We start from the raw sequence: 25,581 nt of genomic DNA, 5'->3' as shown, positions 1-25,581 counted from the left end.
ACAATTTATGGTATTTGAGTATTTAAGTATTGATTCAGTTACTCTTTGTAATGATACTGATGTTATGAAAGTGTAATCTGGAGAAGGATATTTTGAGAAAGGTGCCTATTTAAACATGGTTACCATTATATCGTTTAAGGAATTTTTAAATGCTTGGAGGATCTTGCATATATTATAAAGATGTGTTTTAGTCTTCTCTTGCATTTGGAAATTTTTGTTTCATTTGATAGTATTTGTGAGTCATAAATATCTATTTTCCTCTTCAGATTAACTTGCAGTATGGAAATGTGCCTGGGAGCTAAAAGAATAATGACTCTCAAGACGTAGCTTGAAAGCTATCCTTTGCACCCTGGGCTGCACATTAGAATCACCTGGGAGCTTTTGAAACTTTTCATTCTCAGGCTGTATCCTAAACCTGTTTACCTCAAATTTCCTGGGAGTGGATCTACACATCAGTGTTATTCAGGCTCCCCAGGGCAGTTTCTATGTGCAGGCAATGTTGAGAGCCACTACTTTGGAATAAAGTTAGAAATAGTATTTCCTCAGATTTAACTGCAAATAAGAGTGGAGCTTGAATATGTTTGATTTCTTAACTAAGGGTGAACTAGGTAGAGTATTTTGCCATCAGTATCTGATAAAGAAGAATTTAGTTATGATTTTCATAAGTTGTGAAAATATGCTGTTTGGCTAAGTATAGTTTAATGTTTCAATTCAGAATTCATTTACACTCTTCCCTTTCAGTAATAAAATCTCCTTTCTTTTAGCTGATTTGTGAATCTCATGGTCTCTGGGACAAAAGGAACTAGGTTTTAACTTTCCTCTAATTCTTTTATCTTCAAACTTGTCTTTTTTCTCTTTGTTTTGAACCCTTTGCAAAAATACATATTTAGATGACTCCTTCCTCCTTAAAGGGCTTGAGGCAGCTTACTAGGATGCATGAAGTGTGTCAAGGTGGCATAAATTAAATATAGAATGAAATAAAGTACAATACAATGGGGACGATGTAGAGTCAGGAATGAAGCTAAAAGTTGTAGGCCAAATGACCTGTAAGGAGTCACAGGTAACTCCTTGAGAGTAGGAAACGCTGACTGCATGAACCTGCCGTTCCTGTAGGAAAGGTGAGCACCACTGCCAAGATGTGTTTCCCTGTACCTCTGGGGCTTTAGTGAGGAACTTGGGGCACCTGAGATCAGTGACCAACATGCAGATGCTCACGTGGAAGGAAGGAACTGAGACACCGACAGGAGGAGACTCAATTAACTTTTAACATTTATGCTGTACGTTAAGCATTTTGCAAGTTTTCTGTATCTCATTTCGCTATTTATAACCACACTGTGTAGAAGGCATTATTAACCTCATTTTACAGAAAGGAAGAGGCCAGGCTCAAAGGCACAGGATAACCTGCCCAGGCGATTAAGCTGGTAAAGGGCAGAGCCAAGAAGCTTCACAGCCTTGTGTGCCTGACCGTGTTGCTCTTCCTCCACTCCAGCGGCTCCTGGAGGGTCACATGCCTGCAAATCGCAGACCCTGCCTGTCCCCCTGATATTTATAGGAGAAATGATTTGGAAAGAGAACACAGTCCATAGAACAATATAAGAAGATGTCTCTAAAGCATTTAAAATCAGTTTATTTATTCCATATTTCCAGTGTTTTTTTTTGGCTTTTATTTTCTTCCCTGTACTTCATATCCAGGATAGGATTGTTGAGGTCTTTTGTGTTCTCCCGCTGAACCTCATGTGTTTCACATAAGAGACAAATGTCAGGCTCTGGCTTTGGTGATTCTGTGAGTTCTTTCAATTTGACCTCTTTTTCTGTCCTTTTGATTTTTTTTTTTTTTTACCTTTTCCTGTAATTGTGGAATTTAAACACTTTAATAGTATGGTCTCTCTTATTTCCAGCTTGGTTTCCTGCCCCTTTCTTCAGGCCAGACCCGCCTAGACATTGCTATTGGGTCCCACTCTGCCCTCTCAACGCTGTCACCTTCATTGCAGCAATCTGTGCTGATTTCTCTCATATCCCTGGACTTGAGTCTCCTCCCCCAAAGCCCAGTCTACTGCTTCACCACTCCGAGTCTGGCTGCTGGACCAGCGGTGTCAGCATCCTCTGGAAGCCTGAGAGGACCGTGGAATCTTAGGTTCTACCCCAGACCTCCTCACCAGAATCCGAATTTTACCAGTATTTCTAAGTGATTCATGTATACATTAAATTTGAGAAGCACTGTTTTAAGTCACCTTCTTTGCTCAAGTATGCCTTAATTAAGGACATAGAGCAGGGGAACCCTTTCATTCTGTAGGATAAACTTGATAAAAACATTTTTTATCATTCCATTTGTTAATCTTTGGGCAATAATTTTGTTACTTTTAGGGATAGGAACAAATGAGTATGTTTGGGAATAGATGTCTTTGTTGAACCAATCACCTGAGTGAAGTTTTGGCGTTGGAAACAGCTTGGATAAACATAGACTGATAAGAAGGAATGAGTCAAAGAATAACCATCATCACTATTTTGAAAAGAAATGGGCACAGCTGTGGAAAGAATATTTAATTCAAGAAATATTTATATTCTTTAAAAAATGTTATTTCTTATACCTATTTAGAAGACCACTAAAGAAAAGGGTTACATATAAACTAAAATACGGGTTGCATAGACATGTAGAAGACCTTATTTAAAAAATTTTTTTTTATTGTATAGTATAATATATATACAAAGCAAAGAAATAAAGAAGCGATAGTGTTCAAAGCACTCTTCAACAAGAAGTTACAGAACAAATCCCAGAGTTTGTCATGGGCTAACATACAATCCTCTCATATTTTTCCTTCTAGCTGCTCCAGAATATAGGAGGGTAGAGGGCTTAAATATTTTTTTAATCATCATAATTGACTTTTTTTCCTTCTTTTTTTTTGTGACAAATAGCATATATACAAAAAAAGCTATAAATTTCAAACCACAGCACCACAATGAATTGTAGAACATATTTTAGAGTTTGACATGGGTTACAGTTTCACAATTTTGGGTTTTTACTTCTAGCTGCTCTAAATTACTGGAGACTAAAAAAGATATCAATTTAATGATTCAGTAATCATATTCATTTGTTAAATCCTGTTTTCTCTGGGTAGCTCCACCATCACCTTTGATCTTTCCATCCCTCTCTGTAGGGGTGTTTGGGCTATGGGGATTCTAAATTTTTCATATTGGAAGGGTCTGTCACTAATATGGGGTAGGGAGATGGAACTATCGGATGTTCTGGAGAGGCTGGGCTCTAGGGTTCAGGGGTTATCTGGACCTGGGACCTGTCTAGAGGTTGTAGGTTTCTGGAAAGTTACTCTAGCGCATGGAACCCTGGTGGAATCTTATATATTGCCCTAGGTGTTCTTTAGGATTGCCTGGAATGGTCCTGGATGGGGGTGGCAGGTTATGATAGGTAGCAAGGTCTAACTGAAGCTTGCATAAGAGGAGCTTCCAGAGTATCCTCTCAACTCTATTTGAACTCTCTCTGCCACTGAAACTTTATTAATTATACTTCTTTACCCCCATTTTGGTCAGGATGGAGTTGTTGATCCCATGGTGCCAGGTCTGGATTCATCCCTGAGAGTCATCTCCCATGTCGCCAGGGAGACTTTCATCCCTGGATGTCATGCCCCACGTAGAGGGGAGAGCAATGATTTCACTTGCAGAGTTGGGTTGAGAATGAGGGCACATCTGAGCAACAGAAGAGGTTCTCCAGAAGTAACTTTTAGGTATACCTATAGGTAGTCTAAGCTTCTCCGCTACCAGCATAAGCTTCACAGGCGTAAGCCTCCTGATCAAGGACATGGCCTATTGATTTGGGTGTCCCTAAAGTTTAACACGGTATCAGGGGATTCCCTGATGGTAAGGTTTAATAGTTCCATATTTTTCACCCATCCCTTAGGAAACTTTGCCAACACTTTTTGATTATCTGCTTAATAAACTTTAGGATGTATCCAGGCATTACAATAATCTATACAGGATTAAAGGACCTCTTTCTTATTCTGTGCTCCTTGTGTTTCAGTTGTTCAAATGAGCTATACAGATAGGTTGATTAGATTATGCAATACAGAAATTTTCAGTTCCAGACCAAATAAACCTTTCTTCCATTGGTCTCAAAAAGTATGTGTGGGTCTAAATTATAGACACTGTCTTCCTTACCCCTATGTTCTGAATTACTTTAACTCTTACCTGTTTGCTTTGTTCTTATCTCTAAATATCAGGTTCTATATATAAAATAGCCTCTCAATATCCAGAAATAATAATCACTGCTCTGGACTTAATGTGTCTGCTCTAAAAGCTTACAATCTAGGCCCCTGTTTTCTTATAAGCATTTTCTAAAGGTGACCATACCATCATTGTTCTTTTGTTTCAAACTTATTTTGTCTCACCAAATGTCCCACATGCTCACTCACATCGCTGCATAACTCACAACTTTGTTCCTTTTTTGTAGCAGCACAACCTTGGTTTATAAGTATACGCCACTGTTCGCCAATCTACTTCTCTGTCAGTGCATCCTTCAGCCACCTGCATTCATCAGGCATCATGTAGAAGGCCCAAAGTCCATAGTCCATCAACATTCTCAATTTTAGGTAATTTCAGTGTTCCCAAGAGAAAGAAAACCAATAAATACACCCTCGCCAAATAAGAAATCTAAACCTCTTCTTAACTCTTGTCTTTCCCCCATTATTTATCTCTGCTGTTGCTGTGGTAGTGCTGATGGTTTCCTTTTGAACATAGCTCATAGCATGCAATAGCAGTTTTCCCCCTGTACCCTGGACTTAAACACTCTTTATACAAGAATCATATCTTAGAAGTAATTCTTGCAAGAACTAATTCATACTTCTAGTGTCAATCAGTGGAACACTTAGGTCTGTATAACCCCTTTCAATCTTGTTCATCTTCAGTATGGTAATATTACTTATATACCCACTAGAGAACCACCTTCACTCCTATCTATTCCCTTACATTGGAGTTCAACCTCATTCGTTAACGGTTCGCCTATCTCTAGCTTCTATGTATGTCTAAGTCCCCTATATTCTATATTATAAACCTCTGATTATACGTTTATGCTGGTCATAAAAGTGTATCCTTTTGTGTCTGGCTAATTTCGCTCAGCATTATGTCCTCAAGGCTCATCCATCTTGTCATGTGCTTCAGAATGTCATTTTGTTTTACTGCTGCATAACATTCCATTGTATTTATATACCATATTTTGTTGATCCACTTGTCTGTCGATGGGCATTTGTTTTGTTTCCATCTTTTGGCGATTGTAAATAATGCTGCTATGAATATCGGTATACAAATGTTTGTTTGTGTTGTTGCTTTCAGCTCTTACCAACTAGTGTTATTGCTGGGTTATTGGGCAACTCGATATTTAGTTTCCTAAGGAACTGCCAAAATGTCTTCCACAGTGGCTGCACCATTATACATTCCCACCAGCAGTGCATCAGTGTCCCAGTTTCTCCATATCCTCTCCAACATTTGTAGTTTTCTATTTATTTAATAGCAGCCTTTCTTGTAAGTGTGAGGTGGTATCTCATTGTAGTTTTGATCTGCATTTCCCTTTTAGCTAATGAAAATGAGCATCTCTTCATGTGCTTTTAAGCCATCTGTATTTGCTCGTCAGGAAAATGCCTATTCAGATCTTTAGCCCATTTTATAATTGGGCTGTTTGTTCTTTTGTTGTTGAATTGCATGATTTCTTTGTATATACAGGAAATCAAACCTTTGATATGATTTCCAAATATTTTCTCCCATTGCATTGGCTGCCTCTTCACCTTCTTGACAAAGTCTTTTGAAGTGCAGAAGCATTTGATTTTGAGGAGTTCCCATTTATTTGTTTTTTCTGTTGTTGCTTGTACTTTGGGTATAAAGTTTAGGAAGCTACTTCCTATTACTAGGTCTTGAAAATGTTCCCCTACATTTTCTTCCAGAAGCTTTATGGTGCTAATTCTTATATCTAGATGTTTGATCCACTTTGAGTTAATTTTTGTGTAGGGTATAAGACAGGTGTCCTCTTTCATTCTTTTGGCTATTGATACCCAGTTCTTCCATGCCCAAATATTGAAAAGATGATTTTGTCCCAGTTCAGAGGATTTTGGGGGCCTTGTCAAAAATCAGTTGACCATAGATTTGGTGTTCTGTTTCTGCGCTCTTAATTTGATTCAATTGGTCAATGCTTCTATCTTTGTGCCAGTACCATGCTGTTTTTACCACTTTGGCTTTATAATAGGTTTTTAAGTCAGGGAGAGTTAATCCTCCCACTTCATTCTTCTATTTTAGGATGCTTTTAGCTATTCTGGGTCTCTTTCCCTTTCAGATAAATTCAGCAACTAGCTTTTCCAAGTCTTCAAAGTAGGTTGTTGGAGTTTTGATTGATACTGTGCTGAATCTGTAGATCAATTTGGGTAGAATTGACATCTTAACTATATTTAGCCTTCCTATCCATGAACAGGGAATGTCTTTCCATCTATTTAGATCTCCTTTGATTTCTTTTAGCAATGTTATGTAGTTTTCAGTGTACAAGTCCTTTACATCCCTAGTTAAATTCATTCCTAAATACTTGATTCTTTTAGCTGCTATTTTGAATAGAATTTTTTCCTTAACTGACTCCTCAGCTAGGTCATTGTTTGTGTATAGAAAGGTTACTGATTTTTGCACATTAATTTTATATCCTACCACCTTGCTGAATTTATTAGCTCAAGTAACTTTTCTGTAGATTTGTCAGGATCTTCCAAGTATAGTATCATATCATCTGCAAATAATGAGAGTTTTACTTCTTCTTTTCTAATTTGGTGCCTTTTTATTTTGTTGTCCTGCCTCATTGCTGTAGGTAGAACTTGTAGCACATGTTGGATAACAGTGGTGACAGTGGGCATCCTTGTCTTGTACCTGATCTTAGGGGGAAAGCTTTCAGTCTCTTTCCACTGAGTATGATGCTGGCTATCCATTTTTCATATATTCCCTTTATCATATTGAGGTAGTTACCTTTGAATATTATCTTTTGGAGTGTTTTTATCAGAAATGGATGCTGAATTTTGTTGAATGCTTTTTCACCATCAATTGAGATGATCATGTGATTTTTCCCTTTCTATTTGTTAATGTGTTGTATTACATTAATTGATTTTCTTCTGTTGAACCATCCTTGCCTTCCTGGATAAACCCCATTTGGTCATGGTGTATAATAATTTTAATGTGCTGTTGGATTCTATTTGCTAATACTTTATTGAGAATTTTTGCATCTATTGTCATTAGGAAGATTGGTCTGTAGTTTTCTTTTCTTATAGCATCTTTACTGGTTTTTGTATTAAAATGATATTAGTTTCATACAATGAGTTAGGTTGAGTTCCTTTTTCCTCAATTTTTTTGGAAAAGTTTGATCAGGATTGGTGTTAGTTCTTTCTGGAATGTTTGATAAAATTCCCCTGAGAGCCGTCTGGGCTTGGGCTTTTCTTTGTAGGAAGATTTTTGATGATTGATTGAATCTCTTTACTTGTGATTGGTTTGTTGAGATCTTCTATTTCTTCCTGAGTCAGTGTAGCTTGCTTGTGTGTCTCCAAGAATTTGTGCATTTCATCTAAGTTGTCTAGTTTGTTGGTGTATAGTTGTTCATAGTATCCTCTTATGATTTCTTTTATTTCTTCAGGGTCTGTGTTAATGCATCCCTTCTCATTTCTGATTTGATTTATTTGCATACTCTCTCTTTTTTTCTTTGTCAGTCTTGCTAGTGGCCCATAAATTTTACTGATTTTCTCAAAGAACCAACTTTTGGTTTTATTGATTCTTTTGTCCTCCCATTCATTTAGCTCTGCTTTAATCTTTGTGATTTCTCTAATTCTGTTTGCTTTGGGTTAGTTTGCTATTCCCTCTCAAGTTCCCCCAGGTGTGCTGTTAAGTCTCAATTTTTTGCTCTTTTTTGTTTTTTAATATAGGCATTTAGTGTAATAAATTTCCCTCTCAGCACAACCTTTGCTACATCCCATAAGTTCTGATAAGTTGTATTCTCATTTCCATTTATGTGCAGATAGCTGCTGATTTCCTTAGCAATTTCTTTTTTGACCCACTGGTTGTTTAAAAGTGTGTTATTTAATCTCCATATATTTGTGAATGTCCTCGTTCTTTGGTGATTATTGAGATGCAGCTTCATCCCATTGTGATCAGAGGAAGTGCTTTGAATAATTTCACTGTTTTTAAATTTATAAAGAACTGTTTTGTGCTCCAGGATATGATCTGTCCTGGAGAATGTTTTATGTGTACTAGAGAAGAATGTATATCTTTGTGCCTTGGGGTACAATAACCTATATATGTCTGTTAGGTCTAATTCATTTATCAAGTTATTTAACTTCTGTGTTTCCTTGTTGATCTTCTGTCTGGTTGTTCTATCTATAGGGGAGAGTGGTATATTGAAGTCTCCTGCTATTATTGTTGAGACATCTGTCACTCCTTTCAGTTTTGCCAATGTCTGTCTCATGTACTTTGGAGCTCCTTGATTGGGAGCATGAACATTTATGATTGTTATATCTTCTTGGTGAATTGACCCTTTAATTAGTATATAGTGTCCTTCTTTGTCTGTTATGATGTCTTTACATTTAAAGTCTATTTTGCCTGATATTAGAATAGCTACTCCTGTTTCTTTTGGTTACAACTTGCAGGGAATATTTTTTTTCCATTCTTTCACTTTCATCTATTTGTATCCTTGTGTTTAAGATGAGTCTCTTGTAAGCTGCATATAGCTGGATTGTGTTTTTTAATCCATTATGCCAATCCATATCTTTTTTTTTTTTTTTTTTTTTTTTTTTTAAGAGAGAGGGAGGAAGGGAAGGAAAGAAAGACAGAGAAGGAAGGAAGGATGGAAGGAAGGAAGGGAGGAAGAAAGGGAAACATCTTTAAACATTTTCTTATTTTTATTATATTTTGTTTATTTGTTTGTTTTTTACATGGGCTGGGGCCGGGAATCGAACCGGGGTCCTCCGGCATAGCAGGCAAGCACTCTTGCCCGCTGAGCCACCGCGGCCCGCCCCAATCCATATCTTTTAATTGGTAAGTTTAGTCCAATTCAAAGTTAGTACTGAAAAGGCGTTTCTTGATTCCCTCATCTTATCTATTTTTTTTAATTTGTCTGATCTATATATTCTTTTCCCTCTTTCTCTTTGTATTCTTCAATTTTGTGCCCTCCTCCAGACCTCCCTCTCCTGCATATTTTTTCAGCCGGCAGAACTCCTTTTAGTATCTCTTGTAGGGCCAGTCTCTTGTTGACAGATTCTTTCAGGACTTCTTTGTCTATCAAATCTTTAATCTCTCCTTCAATTCTGAAGGACAATTTGTCTGAGTACAGAATTCTTGGCTGGAAGTCATACTACTGCCTTCTCTCCTCCAGGGTGCTAGTTGAGTGGTCTGAACTCAGTCTTATTTGGTTTTCCTTGTAGGTAGTAGATTGTTTTTCTCTTGCCACTTTCAGTATTTTCTGCTTCTCTTCAATATTTGACAGACTGATTAGTATGTGCCTTGGGGAAGGTCTAGTTGGATTTATTCTCTTTGGAGTTCACTGGGCCACTTTGACTTGTATACTTATGTCCTTTATGAGGGTTGAGAAGTTTTCCCCTATTATATTCTCAACTACTCTTCCTAGCCCTTTACTTTTCTCTTCTCCTTCTGGGACACCAATGATTCTTATATTTGCGCACTTTGTTTTTTCTATCATTTCCGCTAAGTTCTAATTCAATTTTTCTATCTTTTTTGCATTTGCTGTTTTGAGTCTTCGGAGTCAATTATCCTGTCCTGTATATCACTTATTCTTTCTTCTGTCTCTTCAAATCTGGTGTTGTATGCCTCTAGTATGTTTTTTATTTGGTCATCAGAATCTTTAATCTCTGTGATATCTGCTATTTTTCTATTTATTCTTTCATAATTCCTATTTATGCTCTTCTACTGTCTTTTTGATCTCCTTTATGTCATTTGCTGTGTCACTTATTTTATTAGGTAGAGTTGTATGAACACCTTTGATTAGTTTTTCCAACCTCTGTGTCTTTTCTGGTGTTTTAATTTGTCATTAGGCAGAGCTATAGCTGTCTGCATTGTGATATGCTTAGTGATCTTCTCCTGTCTTCGTGGCATGTAAATATCTTGATTGATTTACTTTGGGAGTTGATTTCTTTCAGTAGTCTAAGGCCTTGTGTTTGCAGGATGGTTGTACAGCAGGGAGCAGGGCATGGGGTGGAGCACTCACTGTGGTGATTTGTTTCAGGGCAGGTATAGGTGCAGACTGGGGATGTTATGCTGGTGCTTGTGAACATGGACACCCAGTGGCCAGGGGGATGTAGCTGTGTGGGTGCACTTGTCTGGGGGGGGGCGTAACCATGGTGTGTGCTGGTCTAAGGCATGCGGTCCTTTGTGCACATACGTAGAACTGTGGCAGCAGGTCGGTGTTATGCCTTCATGGATTGGGGGCAGATGTGACCTGGCTCTGCTGGTTGGCACTCTCTCAGAGCTTGAAAGTGAGGCTGAGGGCTGTGCGCATGCATGGTTCTAGCACTGTTTTAAAGTGCAGTTTCCAGAGCTCAATGATGTGATTGGGGACCTGTGCACATGTGTGGGCCTTGGAGTGCAGTAAACTGATGCGCAGAGCTCAGGGAGGGCGTAGTGAGGCTGTGCAACACCATGGGCAGGGGGGCAGGGTAGTCGAGGTATGGAGGTTAGTGCCCACAGCCTTTATGTGCTGGCAACAGCCTGGAAAGAATAGGAGGGGCCGTAGTCCTTGGGAAGGGTACAAGAGAGGTGGGTTGGGCTACACTTGGGGTAGAGGTGTGGGGCAGGTATGTGCCCTGGGGGTTGATGGGGTGGGGGCACCTAGAGTGCAGGGAATGGGAGCAGGTGACGGGTTCAGGGGTGTGGGGTGAGTTGCTGGTCATGGGGCTGTGCTGGTTTGGGTAGCGCGTCCAAGGAATGCGGCCTGGCTTACTTCCTAGTTCCCTGCTCCTGTCTGTGCACTCCTGTGGGCTCAACACCTCTGCACCAGGCTCCAGATTTCTGCCTCTCAGTTCCTTTGCCTCTGCAACTAGGGCTGCCCCATGTGGTACAGAAGGCTCTCCCATGTCAGCTGTACTCCCAAATTGCCGCCTCATTTGCCCTCCTGTCCCTTCTCTCCTTTCTTCCTTCTAAAAGTTTATTTCTACCACATTGTAGGAAAATTACTTACAAGTGTCTAGTAATCTCGCAGGTCAAATCATGTTCTACCAGACAGAGAATGACAAGTGACAAAAACCAGAAGCTTTTCCTTAAGGCAGCTTTCATTGTGGCCTGGAGTATTAGGGGTGCGTGTTAGTTTGTAAGTTGCCAGGATATGATATATCAGAACTGAAATGGCTTTTATAAAGAGGAATTTAATAAGTTACAAGTTTACAGTTCTAAGCCTGTAAAAATATCCAGGAATCCAGGGAAACATATCTTTTTTTTTTAACATGGGCAGGCACCGGGAATCGAACCCAGGTCCTCGGGCTTGGCCGGCAAGCATTCTTACCTGCTGAGCCACCATGGCCTGCCCGGGAAACATATCTTAATTCAAGGAAGGTTGATGGGTCTGGAACACCTCTGTCAGCTTAGAAGTCACATAGCTGGCATCTGCTGATCCTTGCTCCTGAAATTGGCTGCATTTAGCTTTTTTTCCTACTTCTCCAGGGCTGGTGTTCATCGCTTAGCTTCCCTTGGCTCTCACTAGGTTCTAATGTAGCTTGCTTGACATTTCTGGGCTCCAAGCATCTCCAAACATCCATGTCTCTGTTCTCTGCCTGTCACCTCTGCTCGGAAGTTTCTGTTGGCTCTCTTTCTGTCAGCTCTCTCCAAAATAGTTCCTCTTTTACAGAATTCCAGTAAACTAATCAAGACCCACCTGGAATGGGTGGAGTCACATCTCCATCCAATCCAAGGGCCAGACCCACAGTTGAGTGTGCCAGATCTGAAAAGTTTCTGCCCTCCACTGTTGAATTAGGATTAAAGGAAATAGGTACCTCCTCAAGATTGACTCAGGATTAAAACATGGCTTTTCTGGAAAGCACATAATACTTTCAAATTGGCATAAGGTGTGTTTTAGTTTGCAAGCTGCTAGAATGCGATATACTAGAAATGGAATGGGTTTTAAAAAGGGGAGTTTATTAAGTTGCTAGTTTACAGTTCTGAGGCCGTGAAAATGTTGAAATGAAAGCAAGACTATGAAAATGTCCAATGTTAGGCACCCAGGGAAAGGTACCTTGGTTCAAGAAGGCTGATGACGTTCAGGGTTTCTCTCTCGGCTGGAAAGGCACATACGAGATCTGCTAGCTTTCTCTTCAACAGCTTCCCTGGGGCTCTGTCTGTTATGTTGGCTCTGTGTGTTCTGGTTGTTCTAAAACTTTTTCCAAAATGGCTCCCTCTTAAAGGGCTCCAGTAAGCAGCCCCACCTTGAATGGGTGGAGACACATCTCCATGGAAACAATCTAATCAAAAGTTACCCCCCATAATTGGGTGGGTCACATCTGCAAGGAACCAGCCAAAAAGATACCACCCAGCAATACGGAAAGAATTAAAGCATATGGCTTTTCTGGGGTACATAATAGTTTCCAACTAGCATAAGGTGCCATTGTATGAGGATACTGTGGGGCAAGCAGTGTGGACCCTCCAGCCAAGCAGTGAAGAGGAACCATAAAGCTGCTGGAAGAAAGAGTGTGAGGTTGGGAGTGGCCAGATGGATGCACATCCATTCTCAGGTTTCCCAGCCCTTCTTTGATCTGCCTTCACTCTGTTCCTTTGGGTGTATTATAGGGTGGTATTTATACCCTCTCTTTTTTTTTCTTTTTAAATTCTCAGAACCTTTCAGTGTCCTGCCTGGTACCTTTAAGACCTCAAATTTTAAGGAATAGAATTTGATAAGTCAAACTCATAGGTTATTTATTAGAGTTTGACACACACACACACACACACACACACACACACAGTTTGCTCACTGCAATGACAGAGAACTTGATACCCTGGCTCAGAAGTGATACTGGCCATCTAAAGGCAAATGGCTAGAAAACGTGTTTTTCCAGACTCTTAACAGCCTTGCTTCAACAGAGTCGAATTTTCTTGCAGATAAGAATTGGTTGTTTGAAGTGTATTTTGATGAATGATTTTAAAGTGTGGAATTATGAAACTGGAGAAGCATTCACTTATGTTTGGTATAAAATGGTGAGAGTTTAGAGCACACATACATTTAAGAGCTTGTTCTCTCATTTTTGGACAAAGAGGCATCTATTAAACTGGGCTCTGCATAATGCTGCAGACCTTCAGATTGGGCTGTCCCCACCATGAGCAGAGGCTAGTGACTTGAAATAGGCTGGCCGGTGCACCGCTCCGCTGTTCCCTCAGTAGTGTCTGATGGTATCAAAACCCAACACCAGAAACGGATGGAAACTGGAACTCTGGCTTCAGATCTTATTTAAATACACAGGAATTGCAGAGTGAAACGTGTCGGATTAAAGAAAAAAAAAACTGTAATTAGTTAAATGGATGCAGGGAATGATGAAGGGAATATGTATATAATGAAAAGAAAAAGTAGTGAATTTCTTAGGAGTTTATCCTTCATAAAAAGCACTTCAAATATATGTCTATACATATGTGTTTCACCTGTTTTACCTATGGTTCTGTTTTGGCCCAAGTTCACTGAAATATATTATCTTCTTGGTAACTTGAGGATTAGGTCGTACTGGAAATGTAAAAAATAGTAGCCCAGATGAGAATATTCTGGCCAGATGACTTTTACTTAACTCAGAATGAACTAGAAACTCATTGTTACTGAAATATTTATAAGCTGCATAAATACACTTTTCTTTCATCATAAATGAACAATAGCATAAGTGAAGTTTCTTTGATGAGTCAAGTTCTTCTTGTGGTTTATGGATAACACCTTGAAAATGAGTTATACTGGTCTGATACTTTTGATTGAGGTTTAGCAATAGATCAAAGCTTTATATAGGAGTCATCTGGGAATAACTTAAAACAACGAACAAAAACCAATATGAACTTGTGTGTTGTGGAAAAATGTGCTTTTTTGAAACGCCCATTTATTTCAAAGCTTTGTTCTGTGTATTTATACAAAATGTCTTTCTCTACAACAGTTTCTCAAACTGTGATCCGCAGTGCATTAATGTCCTGTGAAAATGATGTGGGTTAAACCATCACAGATTCATCTCCTGCAGGACTTCTCAGAGCCTTTGATAGTACCAGTATTCCTATTGCTTTTTTAGAGTGAGATACAGTAGCTGAGGTTTCCCAGACTTATTTTACTCGTATTTTATTTCCCTATCCCCGTAATTTTTTTTTTTCTTGACGGAATATCTGCCATACTTCGGAAATGATGCTCCAGTATTTTCACATGTATTTTCTTATTTACCGTCACAGCAGTCCCGAGAAACAGGAACAGTTTTGTTGTCCCCTTTTGGATGAGGGAGGAGCTAAGACCCACCTGAGTTGAGGCTGGCAGCAGGACCCAGCTCTCCTAATAACTCACCCAGTCTTTTCTCTCTCTGTCGAGGCCTTCGGTGCAGGTGGGAGGCGCCTAGTCACGTGCAGCAGGGGTCTCTTTTGGAAGAGTGGGGGTTCTCTGGGCGATGTGCTGTTCCTCGGTCCTGTGGCTGGTCCGCAGGGCGCTGTGGCCTGTGAGGCCTCTCAATTCTAGAGCGTTGATGACGAGGGTGAGAGAATTAGTCCATAGGCAACACCCTTGAAGTAATGGTTTAGGCCTTCGCCCAGATACGTCTTTAAGTAGAAATGTTACCCTGGTACTCAACTGTGTTTCATTTCCCACTTTTCAACCCATGATACTATGTCATGTTTTCTTGTCTTTATAGAAAGAAATCCAAGCCATGAGTCAGTGCAGCCACCCTAACGTAGTGACCTATTACACCTCTTTTGTGGTAAAAGATGAACTTTGGCTGGTTATGAAGTTACTGAGTGGAGGTAAGTGGCCTTTGTTGTTATTCATTTACAAGTTTTTTCCCCCTAGCATACTGAAGAAGAGTTTAGGTTTGACCCCCTCGCACCAATGCTTAAAAGATTTATTTGGTTTATCACTGCCTATTAAGATAAAGCCCATATTTCTTAGCATTGACATTCAAGGCCTTTGTAATTTGGCTGAACTTTCTAGAATATCTGTGCCTTTTTTTTCCCATTTATTAAATACCCCAGGCTTGGTGTAGGTGAGGCTCCCTGAAAACCGGGCTCCCCATGCCTCTGCACCCTTACCTATGCTGTCCCTCACATGTTTTCTGCAGTTATTCATACTGTCTTCAAAAAAGTCAACCAGTCCTTCCTCTTTAAACTCATTGTTTTTTTTAACACTATTCACAACCTTAACACACTACAATATAACAGGCTCTTGTAGTGCTGTTTAATAGAACTTTCTGTGACGCTGGAGATGTTCTGTAGCTGTGCTGTTAGTAGCCACTAGCCGCATGTGACTGAGGGACTGTGTTTTTATTGAATTTAATTAACATTTGAATAACCTCAGGTGGCGAGTGGCTACAAATCAGACAGTGCAGATTTATTTACATTGTGGACTTTTTGAAGAAAAGCTGTCTAATTCAGTTGTAATTCTTTGAACCCGGAGCCCAGCGAGTGCTCAATAAATGCTATTTTAGTTGAAATGATGAGAAATGCATGCAAAATTATTTGCATGTGATGCTGGTTAGAAGTGACACTAATTTCAACATGATTTCGCTTTGGGGAAGGGAAAAGAACTTTTTTCTTTAGTCCCTGATCGCTGAAGTTATACAAGTCATGAACAGTTTAATTTACAAGGTACATTCACATTCCTGTATTTTATTTTATATTTTAGTCATTTAACATCCCTATAAGATAGGAAATGGTAAGATAACCATTAACTTTATCCAGCAGTTATTCCCTGACTATGTTCTGTTTGAAGCAATTTAGTTACCATATCTCATTTAATCTTGACAGCAACGCTGAAGTAATCGGTGTCACCATCCCGTTTTTCAGAAACTATACCAAAGTTAAAGGGGGATAGCGAATTGCCCAAGGTCACACAACTGGTAACTGTTAAGTGCTGGAATTTGTGACTTTAGGACTTGTTGAGTTAAAAACTGTGCTACACTGCGAGTGTTATCACCTTCGTTTTACAGAACCAAAAACTGAAGCGCAGAAAGCCCAAGTGATTTCTTAGTAACAGCCAGCATACGCGCATCTCTGCTGTGTTCCTTCTCTGCGGCGTCACTTCCTGTCTATCTTTCTGAGACACACACAGTGTGGCGTAGGAGCAGAGGATTTTTGCAGGCAAGGAGAATATTTTGTCATGCTTGGACAGAGCCAAAACTAGAGTAGCAGAATTTATATGATACAGAATCAATTTTTATCTGCAAACCATGTTCGGTAAGGCGAACTTAGAGAGCACCTTCACCTTTTTCTTTCTTTTCTTTCCTTCCCCTCCCCCCTTTTTTTTCCAAGGAGCTATCTGGGATCAAGCAAAGGCCCAGAAATGAGATGACGAAGACGTTGTAATTGGCTCGGGTCTGTTTCTGCAGGTCCCGCGGGGAGCCTGGGAGAGCTTAATTCTGTTCTGCTCCCAGTCTTCATCAATCCTATTAGTCATTGTTTCCTTGAGTGCCTATTTGGGTTTTTAATTAAAAAGGAAAAGCACAAAAGGAAAGGAGGAAAGAGCTAGGCGGCCTGCCAGCATGGCCTGCAGCCCTGAGTGTGGGCCCCGCTCCTCCCCTGGGGCCGCGCTGGGCCCGCCGGACTGCGGTGTGCGCCGTGTGCGCCCTCACCGCGCCTGTGTGCGCCCTCACCGTGCGGCCTCGGGAGCGGGCGGAGCCCTGACGCTCCATTCCCACCGAGGCACTCGCCTCTTCTCCGATTAACTTTTCACTTCTGTGAACTTCAGAATATCCCCCTCCCCTTTCCTGAGGACCAGCTGGAAGATTTCATTGTCTTCTCAAGAGTCCAATTTAGTCTCCGTAAGCTTTAGGTAAAAGGCACAGCTTTTAAATAGGTTTCCACAGGCAGGGTGAATGTGGGCAGCTGTGGACTCCTGCTCATTTTTCTTTTGGCAGGCCAGAAATGTGTGCATGCCTGGTGTGGTATATCCTTATAAAGTTAAAAAAAAAAAAAAGGTTTTTGGAATTATTGTTTTCTACATGATCCAAAATCCAACAGTCAGTGAATAAATAAATGCTTTGTTTCTGAGGAGGAGGAAAATATGTGTTAATTTTCTTCATAATATTTTATCACATTGAATCTCTTAATGAGGGGCAGGCGGCCAGTCTGGTATAGAAACGTATCCGATGGTGAAACTCAATCCTCCTAGTTCATCATAGAGAGCCTAGAGCCAGAATCAGGTCCTGAGATAAACCGTTTGTTAAGTCTTCAGAAATGTTGAACCTCTAGGTAATTATGGTTTTTCAAATGACCTGGAGGTTTGCAATATTAATATGTGTTGAAATATGAATTTACAAAGCCAAGGATACTGATGTGTTTATAGTAACAACGTATTGGCTATTTATTTCTTTATTATAAAAGTCACTACATCAATCATCAGGTAAATGAAAATAAAGATTGCCTAAAGTCACAGAAAGGAATCTTCTGGTTATAAGCAGAGATCCAGAGGCATTGTATTTCCCCCACCCCTGTCGGCGCCCTTATGTTTTTCTTTCTTTCTTTTTTATTTTTTTAACTTTTTAAATTGTATAACATAACATATATTGAAAGCAAAGAAAAAGAAAAGCAGTAGTTTTCGAAGCACTCTTCAACAAGTAGTTACAGGACAGATCCCAGACACCCTTGTATTTTAGGTGGTAAGGAAGAGCTGAGCTTCTCTTTCAGCAGCTCACTGCTATGTCTTCTCCTGGACTCCTACTTTTTTGTTGTTTTTCGGTTCAGACATCTTGACTGTCTATTGATTCTGTAACCGATTGTACGTCTAAGGAAAAGGGTCTAACCCTGAGGTAGCCCCGAAAACTCTTCTGAGTCTCTGACTCTCGTGCAAACTTGGATTTAGTGTTTCTGTTCACGTGGCTGCTATACGGTTGTTTGTATGCCTTGGGGATATTTGAGTTAAATAAGCAAACAAAAATCATATTTGCTCCCATTTAATTTTTCCAAATAGTGAAGCCCCATGCTGAGAAGGTAATGAAGGTGCTATAAACTCTCTTTTCAATTCTTCTGTCTGTCCACTCAGGTTCAATGTTGGATATCATAAAATACATTGTCAACCGAGGAGAACACAAAAATGGAGTTCTGGAAGAGGCTATAATAGCAACAATTCTTAAAGAGGTTTTGGAAGGGTTAGACTACCTACATAGGAACGGGCAGATTCACAGGTAAGACCACCGAGGAGATGTTTAAATTCAGCTGTGTGCTTAGTCCTAGCATGTAAAGAATACCGTAGAAACATTTGCTGCAAATAGGGACATTATTTCTAGCTTAGATAAGCTAAATAGGTGGGGAGAAAGTTTACCACAAAAGAAACAGGAAAATAAATTTTGATGATGTATATTGATATTCTCAAGATTGCTTTATCTGCTTTTACTGAAATAATAGCAAACTATACAAAGCTTGGAGTGAACTCACTAAAAATATCAGTTAATATACTACCCTTGAAATGTACTCAGTTGTACTCCACAGAACTTCTAACTTTCTAATACAGGCATGAATGTTCCAAATATCACAATATGTTGATTATTTTGACATGGTGGTGTAACATAAAATACTAGTTCCCTAAATAGCCAAACATCATAAAATCTGAGTGCCTGGTATTTTAATGGGCTAATGTTCCTTGCATTCCTAGGAATATTTTCGTGTGGTAACCGCTTGCCAATAATAATACTAGTGCAATTTCCCACCCAGAACTAAAAGTGAGCTGTATTTTTAATGATATCTATTATTTATTTTAATAATTAGAAAAATTATTACTTTAACATCAAACTTGTAAATTGTTTTATTTCTTTATTAACTGTTGACACTGCTAAGCACAATCTTCTATAAAGTAAAGAATATAGTACACTGCAATATATGATGTTATAATTACTATTATTCAGCCAGTATCTCCCCATAAGTCTTGGAGAATGTTGGAGAGACTGATCAGATACATTGTTTAAGAGGGTGATGGGATCACGCTGAAATTGCACTCAGAAACAAATTTAGATGAAAGTAGAACACCCTTATACAGACTGGGCTTTAATTCTTGATGAAATGACAGTATTGTGAGTTTATGGTTGATTTCTAATAATCTTCTCACTAGTGATTTAATTAAATCTAGGTACTGATTTAACATGAAATATTTGCTACTAAAATCCCAGTTAGTCCCCATAATTAAACTATAAAATCACAGTGTATTCTTGTAACTTATAAAATCTGTGATATGATTTTAGTGTTTATAAAATATTAATTTACATCAGAGTTTCATTATATGATTTTTTTAATCTTTCTGAAGGAATTGATGCAACATAATATCTTTACTCCACAATTAATTTTTCTTTTTTTCTTTTTTCTAACAGAGATTTGAAAGCTGGTAACATACTTCTGGGTGAGGATGGTTCAGTACAAATAGCAGGTAAAACTGATAAAGATAAAAATTATTATTTTTAGAAGTATTACAGTTTCAAGGAGTGTAGAATTATTCTTAAGAAATGCGTAAATGCATGTAATCTGGGTTCAAGAATGTATCTGGGTTGCCTGTTTTTACATGACATATATTTACAGTATGTTGTGATATGAGGCACAACCTCTCTCCTACTGTTTAGATGAATCCCTGTTAGATCATCCTATAAGTAATGGTCTTTTACTATATTGCGTTTTGATTTCTTCATCTTTCAATTTTATTACGTTTTTTGTTTCAGATTGAATAATGGTGATATTTCTCTAACTGCAAGAGAATCACATTTGAGAAAAACTTTTTGATGAGTGTGAAAGTTTAAAGTTTTGTACATATTAACTAAAAACCTTTTATTTCTGAAAAAGATGTCTGAAAGATTTGGAAACCCTTAAAATCTAGGGTTTCTTTTCCTCTTGAACCTGGCCCAGTGTGGCCGTTTTTGATAGTTGCTAGGCTTGTGCATGCACTACATGTTTGTTGAATGACTGCATCAGGCAGTGCCTTTCTTGTCGGGAGCCTCTCATTTTGTTATAGGTCTTGGAGTAACCTCAGAGACCCGAGGTGAAATGTAGCCACATCCATGTTCACTCCTATTTTATTCCATATCCATGAAATTCTGTCTCATGATCTTTTAGCCATCGCTGTTTCTTGGTGGGGATGCTTTTGTCATTTTTGACAGGATGGTCCTTCCCTGTACAGGCCTGTCCCTCTCACTGCAAAGTGCTCAGCCTTCTGGCTTTCAGGCTGTGAATAGTGGCAGCACCTCATAGCAACATCCTTGGTCCAAATCCCTGATCTCATTTCTGATGTTGATGCTGAAGTTTGCCCCAAATGTTTGAGCCTTCTAACCTATTTATTTTTGAGTTGGGGTGAGAGAATCCTATGGGCTTAGGGTCTTCACATAAATAAATTATGAGGTCACAGCTGATTGTAGTCCTGGGTCCCAGTCTTGTCCCCAGACTGGTCTGAGGATCTGCTGTTTTCATTTGAAATGCAAAAGTTCAGCGAGCAACCCACCTACTTTGAAGGACAAACTTTGAGTCGTCTTGCTGTCTCAATGCTTGCCTGCTCTCTGCATGTCAGTGAACTTGTCAGATGATGCCCCAGCCTGTTTAGCAATCAAGGCAGTGACCGTGGCCTCTGGATTTCATTAGGTGCACTTACAGGGCCATATATTGATTTATTTTTTAAAGGAGGGAAGAGATATCTAGAAAGTACAAAAGGGAAATTGGGAATTTGTTTCAAGTCAGATGTTTCTTTGCTGAACTAAGGATGAAGGTGATACCTTTTGTTAGTCTTCTTTTCTGAAATAATATATTTACTCTAATATTATAGTTGTTTGAAGATCACTGAAATAGAAGAGGCGTTCTGTGTATCAGTTAAACACAAAGGCTTTGGAGTCAATCAAGCCAGAGTCACATTTGCACTATGCAGCTTTGGGCAAGTGACCACATCTTTAAGCCTCAGTTTTCCCCTTGGTGAGATGGCAGTAATAATGTCTGCCTTTCAGACAGAGACAGATTTCCTGCGCAGCTAGAAAGGCCATAAGGTCTTCGTGAGTGCAGTATGTTTCTGGGAGCTGTAGAGTGTTCTAGGTGGAGAGGGGAAGTCAGTTTGTAACCAGGAAGTGTATTTTTATGTAAGCATTTTTATTAAACTGTCTAAAAAGATCCTAGGAGACAGCCTGACTCTCTAAGCCTCCAAGGAATTGATATGATTTTTAAAAAATTCTAAATAAATACTTATGCTTGTATCTAACTTTATATTTGAGAGGCCCACCCAAATTATATAAGCTGCACATCCCATGAAACCTGACTCTATCCTAGCTTTTCTTTTTTTAACATGGGCGGGCACCAGGAACTGAACCCGGGTCCTCTGGCATGGCAGGCAAGCACTCTTACCTGCTGAGCCACCGTGGCCCGCCCTATCCTAGCTTTTGTAGGGCTGTTGTAATAAATAAATAAATATGCAAAATGCTTAGTCCAATCAAAAAATAAAGGGGGGAAATGAAGAAGAAAAGAGGGTTAACTGAGAAGGAAGTAAAAGTAGTACTTAAACATATGAAAATGTACTCAACTTCACTCATAAACAGATAAATGCAGAGTAAAACTGTTTTTGAGATACCATGTCTCAGAAATCCCAAAGTTGGACAATATGCTATTGGTGAGGCCATGGGGAAACAGGCTTTTGCATACATTGTTGCTGATAGTACAAAATGTTACATCCCCAAGGGGAAGAATATAGTGCAAAATGTTACATCCCCAGGGGGAAGAACCTTTGATCTAGCAACCTGGTAGGATGCCTGAGCCAGCTCTCAGAAGCTGCTTGTGTGCATTTCATCTCTCCTCTCCATGTTTACAGACATCATGCTGTTGTTTAAAATCAACCATGTTGGGAGTATTTACACCATGGAAATTAGCAGATGCCACAATCAGAAACTTTTTGAGTAAGAGCCGATTGTTATTTACCAGGACACTACCATAACCATCTCACTGCTAGGAATTTATCCAGAGAGCCCTGTGCGTGTTTGGCGTATCATGTATATGCGGGTATTTTCTGAGCTCTTTTGGTGATAGCAGCTGTCCACATTGTAGGCTAGCCACCAGCTGTAAAGGAGAATGAAAAGCCCTCTGTCGCTGATGTGAAAAAAATCACCTGGCCACATGGTTAAGTGAATAAAACAAGATGGAAAACAATGTATAAAACATGCCACCTTTTGTGAAAGAAAAGGTGAGAAATAAGAATATCCCTATAACCCCCAAAAGATATCCCCTACCTTTTTGTTTGTATGGATATATCACAAATGATTAGAAAGGAGTAGACCAACTTAACTACCATCTTTCGTTCTAAACAAAAGCATAATGTATGTCAAAAGTAGTTGCATTTTACCAGCACATTCATATTAAGGTTCCTGGTTCAAGTATTTCTTATATACCCAACAAAATACTTTCTGTGTAAAAGGAACAGAAATTATTTCAGTTTGCTCCTTGTCTAATTTCTGTTATAATTGTCATGGATATAGCTTTAGGTTTTATTAGAAGAACAAACTCAAAATGCTCAAAAAAAGAATATATATAATTATACAAAAAAACACTGATGTAAGACTATTTAGCATATTCGCTATATAGTGTATTGAGTTCTGAACTATGTAAATATGTTTATGACCTAGTTTAAAAAAAAAGAGAGGAAATGGCTCAGTAAATATAATAAACTCTCAATAAGTCAAACCATTTAAAAATATTTTATCATGAAAATTTCAAACATAGCCCAAAGTAGAGAAAGGAGTAGGAGTGGTTAACCCCTTATATACCTACCACCTGTCTTCAGTAATTAAAAAGTGATCACTCTTTGGTCATTCTGGATTCATCTGTCTCTTCCTTCTACTTTGGTGGTTCTTATTAATAGACTCGGCATTAATGCTGAATATCGTTCCTGAATTTGTACGTGCCTTATGTATGCATATCTTGGCCTCATTCCAGGCAGTGGCTTGTACCCCACGGGTGAAGACAGTTTTAAAAAGTACTTCAGTTAAAGAAGTGACTGCTGAAACAATTTGTGGGTAAAAATCTCAAACTGTCCTGTCCCAGAGTGAGCTGCTCTGGGATCCACTGGTTTGTTTCAAATTCCCAGGCTCCCTCTTAATGTCCTGTAACCATGGACAAGTTACTGAAACTTTTTAAAATATGTTCCTTACCTATAAAAGAGGGGTAAAAATATAACCTGTCTCATTGTGTGTGTGTGTGTGTGTGTGTGTGTGTGTGTGTGTGTGTGTGAAAGAGAGAGACAGACAGACAGACAGAAAAATCAAGCGAGGCTGTTCATACCCCCAATCATAGAGTGGAACATGGTAGGCATGGCGTAGGGATCGTACACAGCAGGTGCTATGACTGTCTCTGCTCTGACAAGTTCTCCTAGACCAGCAGGACCACAGTGTCCCCCCCACCCCCCATCCCTGGCACGGCCTGGAGAAGGTGTGTACCGTCTTTCAGGAGGCTCAGCTCTAAGGGGATTCATGAGTTATTAAAAGGTAATGCTTAGCAAATATGGAACTTGGAACTTAACTTGTTGTTAATCCTACTCTAAATTGTTATTGAAAGTAGAACTGATTTCCTCTATTTTATAAGAAAATGATCATTCCTCACTAAAAGGGTAAAAACAAAAGAAAACCAAAAAAAACTGTGAACTGCCCTTGAAATGAGAAAGCATGTTCACCTCTGACTCATTCTGCCACTTGGTACTCTGCCGGACACCCCACCTTGTTATTGTTGTCTGATGAGCAATAATGGACATTTTGGAACATACTCTCCTCTTCTTTTTCCTAAATTTGGATCCCCCAAGGTAAGACTTCCTGGCTTCTTTCCCTCTCAGGTCTTTGGTTTTTGCCTTGCAGTGGATGGTTATGTTTTGTGTGACCCGGTAGGTGGTTGTGGTTACACCTTGGGGGCTGCTGTGTTCAGAAAGCCACTGAGGAGCTGTGAGATGAATCAATGTGTGAAGTGGTTAGAGCAGGCCTGGCATGTAGTATGGACTTTCTGTTATAGCCGTTCCAGGGTTTTCTTGTGTATGTGACTTCATTTTTTGGTAATGACACAAACTAGATTTGCCATTTCCCAGGTTTATAATGGTGGGTTAACAGGCATTTAAATGTGCAGTTTATACATCTCTGGAACAATAGCTTTTTAAAATCTATATTTAATTTTCTGCGTATTCTCCAACCTGAGCACAGCATTCGAGTTTAAATGGTATTTACAGCGTAGAATCTTTTAGTTTAACAGTAAAATGAGGTTATTGCTTTGAAAACTTTTTCAGTGTTTCCTTGGAACAACTAGACAGTACCTCTTTCCCTACTTTATGGGAGATAGTTTTGCTTCCTTGGTCACAGACAGGACAAAAACTGGGACCAGGAACTTTTGCATCCTTTACTGGAGTTCTTGACCACTGGGTAAAGTGGTAGAGAGGGCTGGAAGAGTAGAAGGCAGAGATTTATAGCAACTGCAGAAGCTGAACTGTCTCTTTTTGTTTCCACCTACTACATGTTGACACATTATATGTTGTTTTCAACTAAACTGCTTTTGCTCATTTTCCTTTACATCTTTATACACCCCATGCCCTGTTCTTGGAAATGAAAGTTAAGCAGGGGAGAGGTTTTCATTTGTTTGTTTAAATATAATGTATATTAACGTTGGGAATGTTGTGAGCATTTGTTTTAAAATTAAAAGGATATTTTTGCTCTCCTAATAGAAAACATCGTGATTTTTATTTAAAATACCACTTACTTTTCTGATGTATGTTGAGGATTGAATCATGTCCTTACAAAAGGCATGTTCAGGTCTGTATTAGTTTGTTAGTGCTGCGGGAAAGCAACATACCAGAAATGGAATAGCTTATAAATTTAATAAGTTACAAGTTTACATTTCTGAGGCCGTAAATATGTCCTAACTTAGGCTTCCAGAGAAAGATACCATGGCTCAACGAAAGGTGATCTGGGAAGGCACATGGCTGGCATCTACTGGTCCTTGTTCCTGGTTCCGTTGCTTCCAGCTTCTGATGCCAGTGGTTTCTTCTCTTCAGGTCTGTGGGTCTTCACTTAGCTCCTCTAGGTCAAAACTCTGGATTTCTTCTCTTAGTTTACCATCTGCTGAGAACCAGAGATTTTTTCTCTTCAGGTCCTCACTATTTCTGTGAGTCCTTGCTTAACACCTAGGCTATTTCTGCCTCAGTCTCCAGACCTCTACATCAGCTCTCTTTCAGCTCTGAGCTTTCTCCAAAATGTTTCCTCTTTTAAAGGACTCTAGTAAATGAATCAAGACCCACCCTGAACGGGTAGAGTCATGTCTCAATCTAATCAAAAGCTCACACCCACAATTGGGCATGCTGCATCTCTGCGGAGATTATCTAATCAGAATTTCTGCACTGTAAAATTGAATCAGGATTAAAAGGAGTAGCCGCCCCACAAG

General features: G+C 39.3%; 1 protein-coding gene across 5 annotated transcripts in view; it reads left to right on the top strand.

Annotated features, from left to right (window-relative positions):
* STK39 (serine/threonine kinase 39) overlaps nucleotides 1-25,581 on the top strand; it is a 332,438-nt gene that overhangs the window by 72,404 nt on the left and 234,453 nt on the right. For all 5 annotated transcript variants that reach the window (XR_013172832.1, XM_077154062.1, XM_077154065.1 and 2 more), the window contains exons 3-5: nucleotides 14,868-14,976; nucleotides 18,209-18,350; nucleotides 19,527-19,582. Coding sequence is in view for 4 of the 5 variants with exons in the window: in XM_077154062.1 (XP_077010177.1) it covers nucleotides 14,868-14,976; nucleotides 18,209-18,350; nucleotides 19,527-19,582 (307 nt within the window). In the remaining variant the exon portion in view is untranslated. The remainder of the gene's footprint in view (nucleotides 1-14,867; nucleotides 14,977-18,208; nucleotides 18,351-19,526; nucleotides 19,583-25,581) is intronic.

The sequence above is a fragment of the Tamandua tetradactyla genome, chromosome 3 (genome assembly GCF_023851605.1).
Source record: "Tamandua tetradactyla isolate mTamTet1 chromosome 3, mTamTet1.pri, whole genome shotgun sequence".
Lineage (NCBI taxonomy): Eukaryota > Metazoa > Chordata > Mammalia > Pilosa > Myrmecophagidae > Tamandua > Tamandua tetradactyla.
This window is presented reverse-complemented; position numbering and strand designations above follow the sequence as displayed.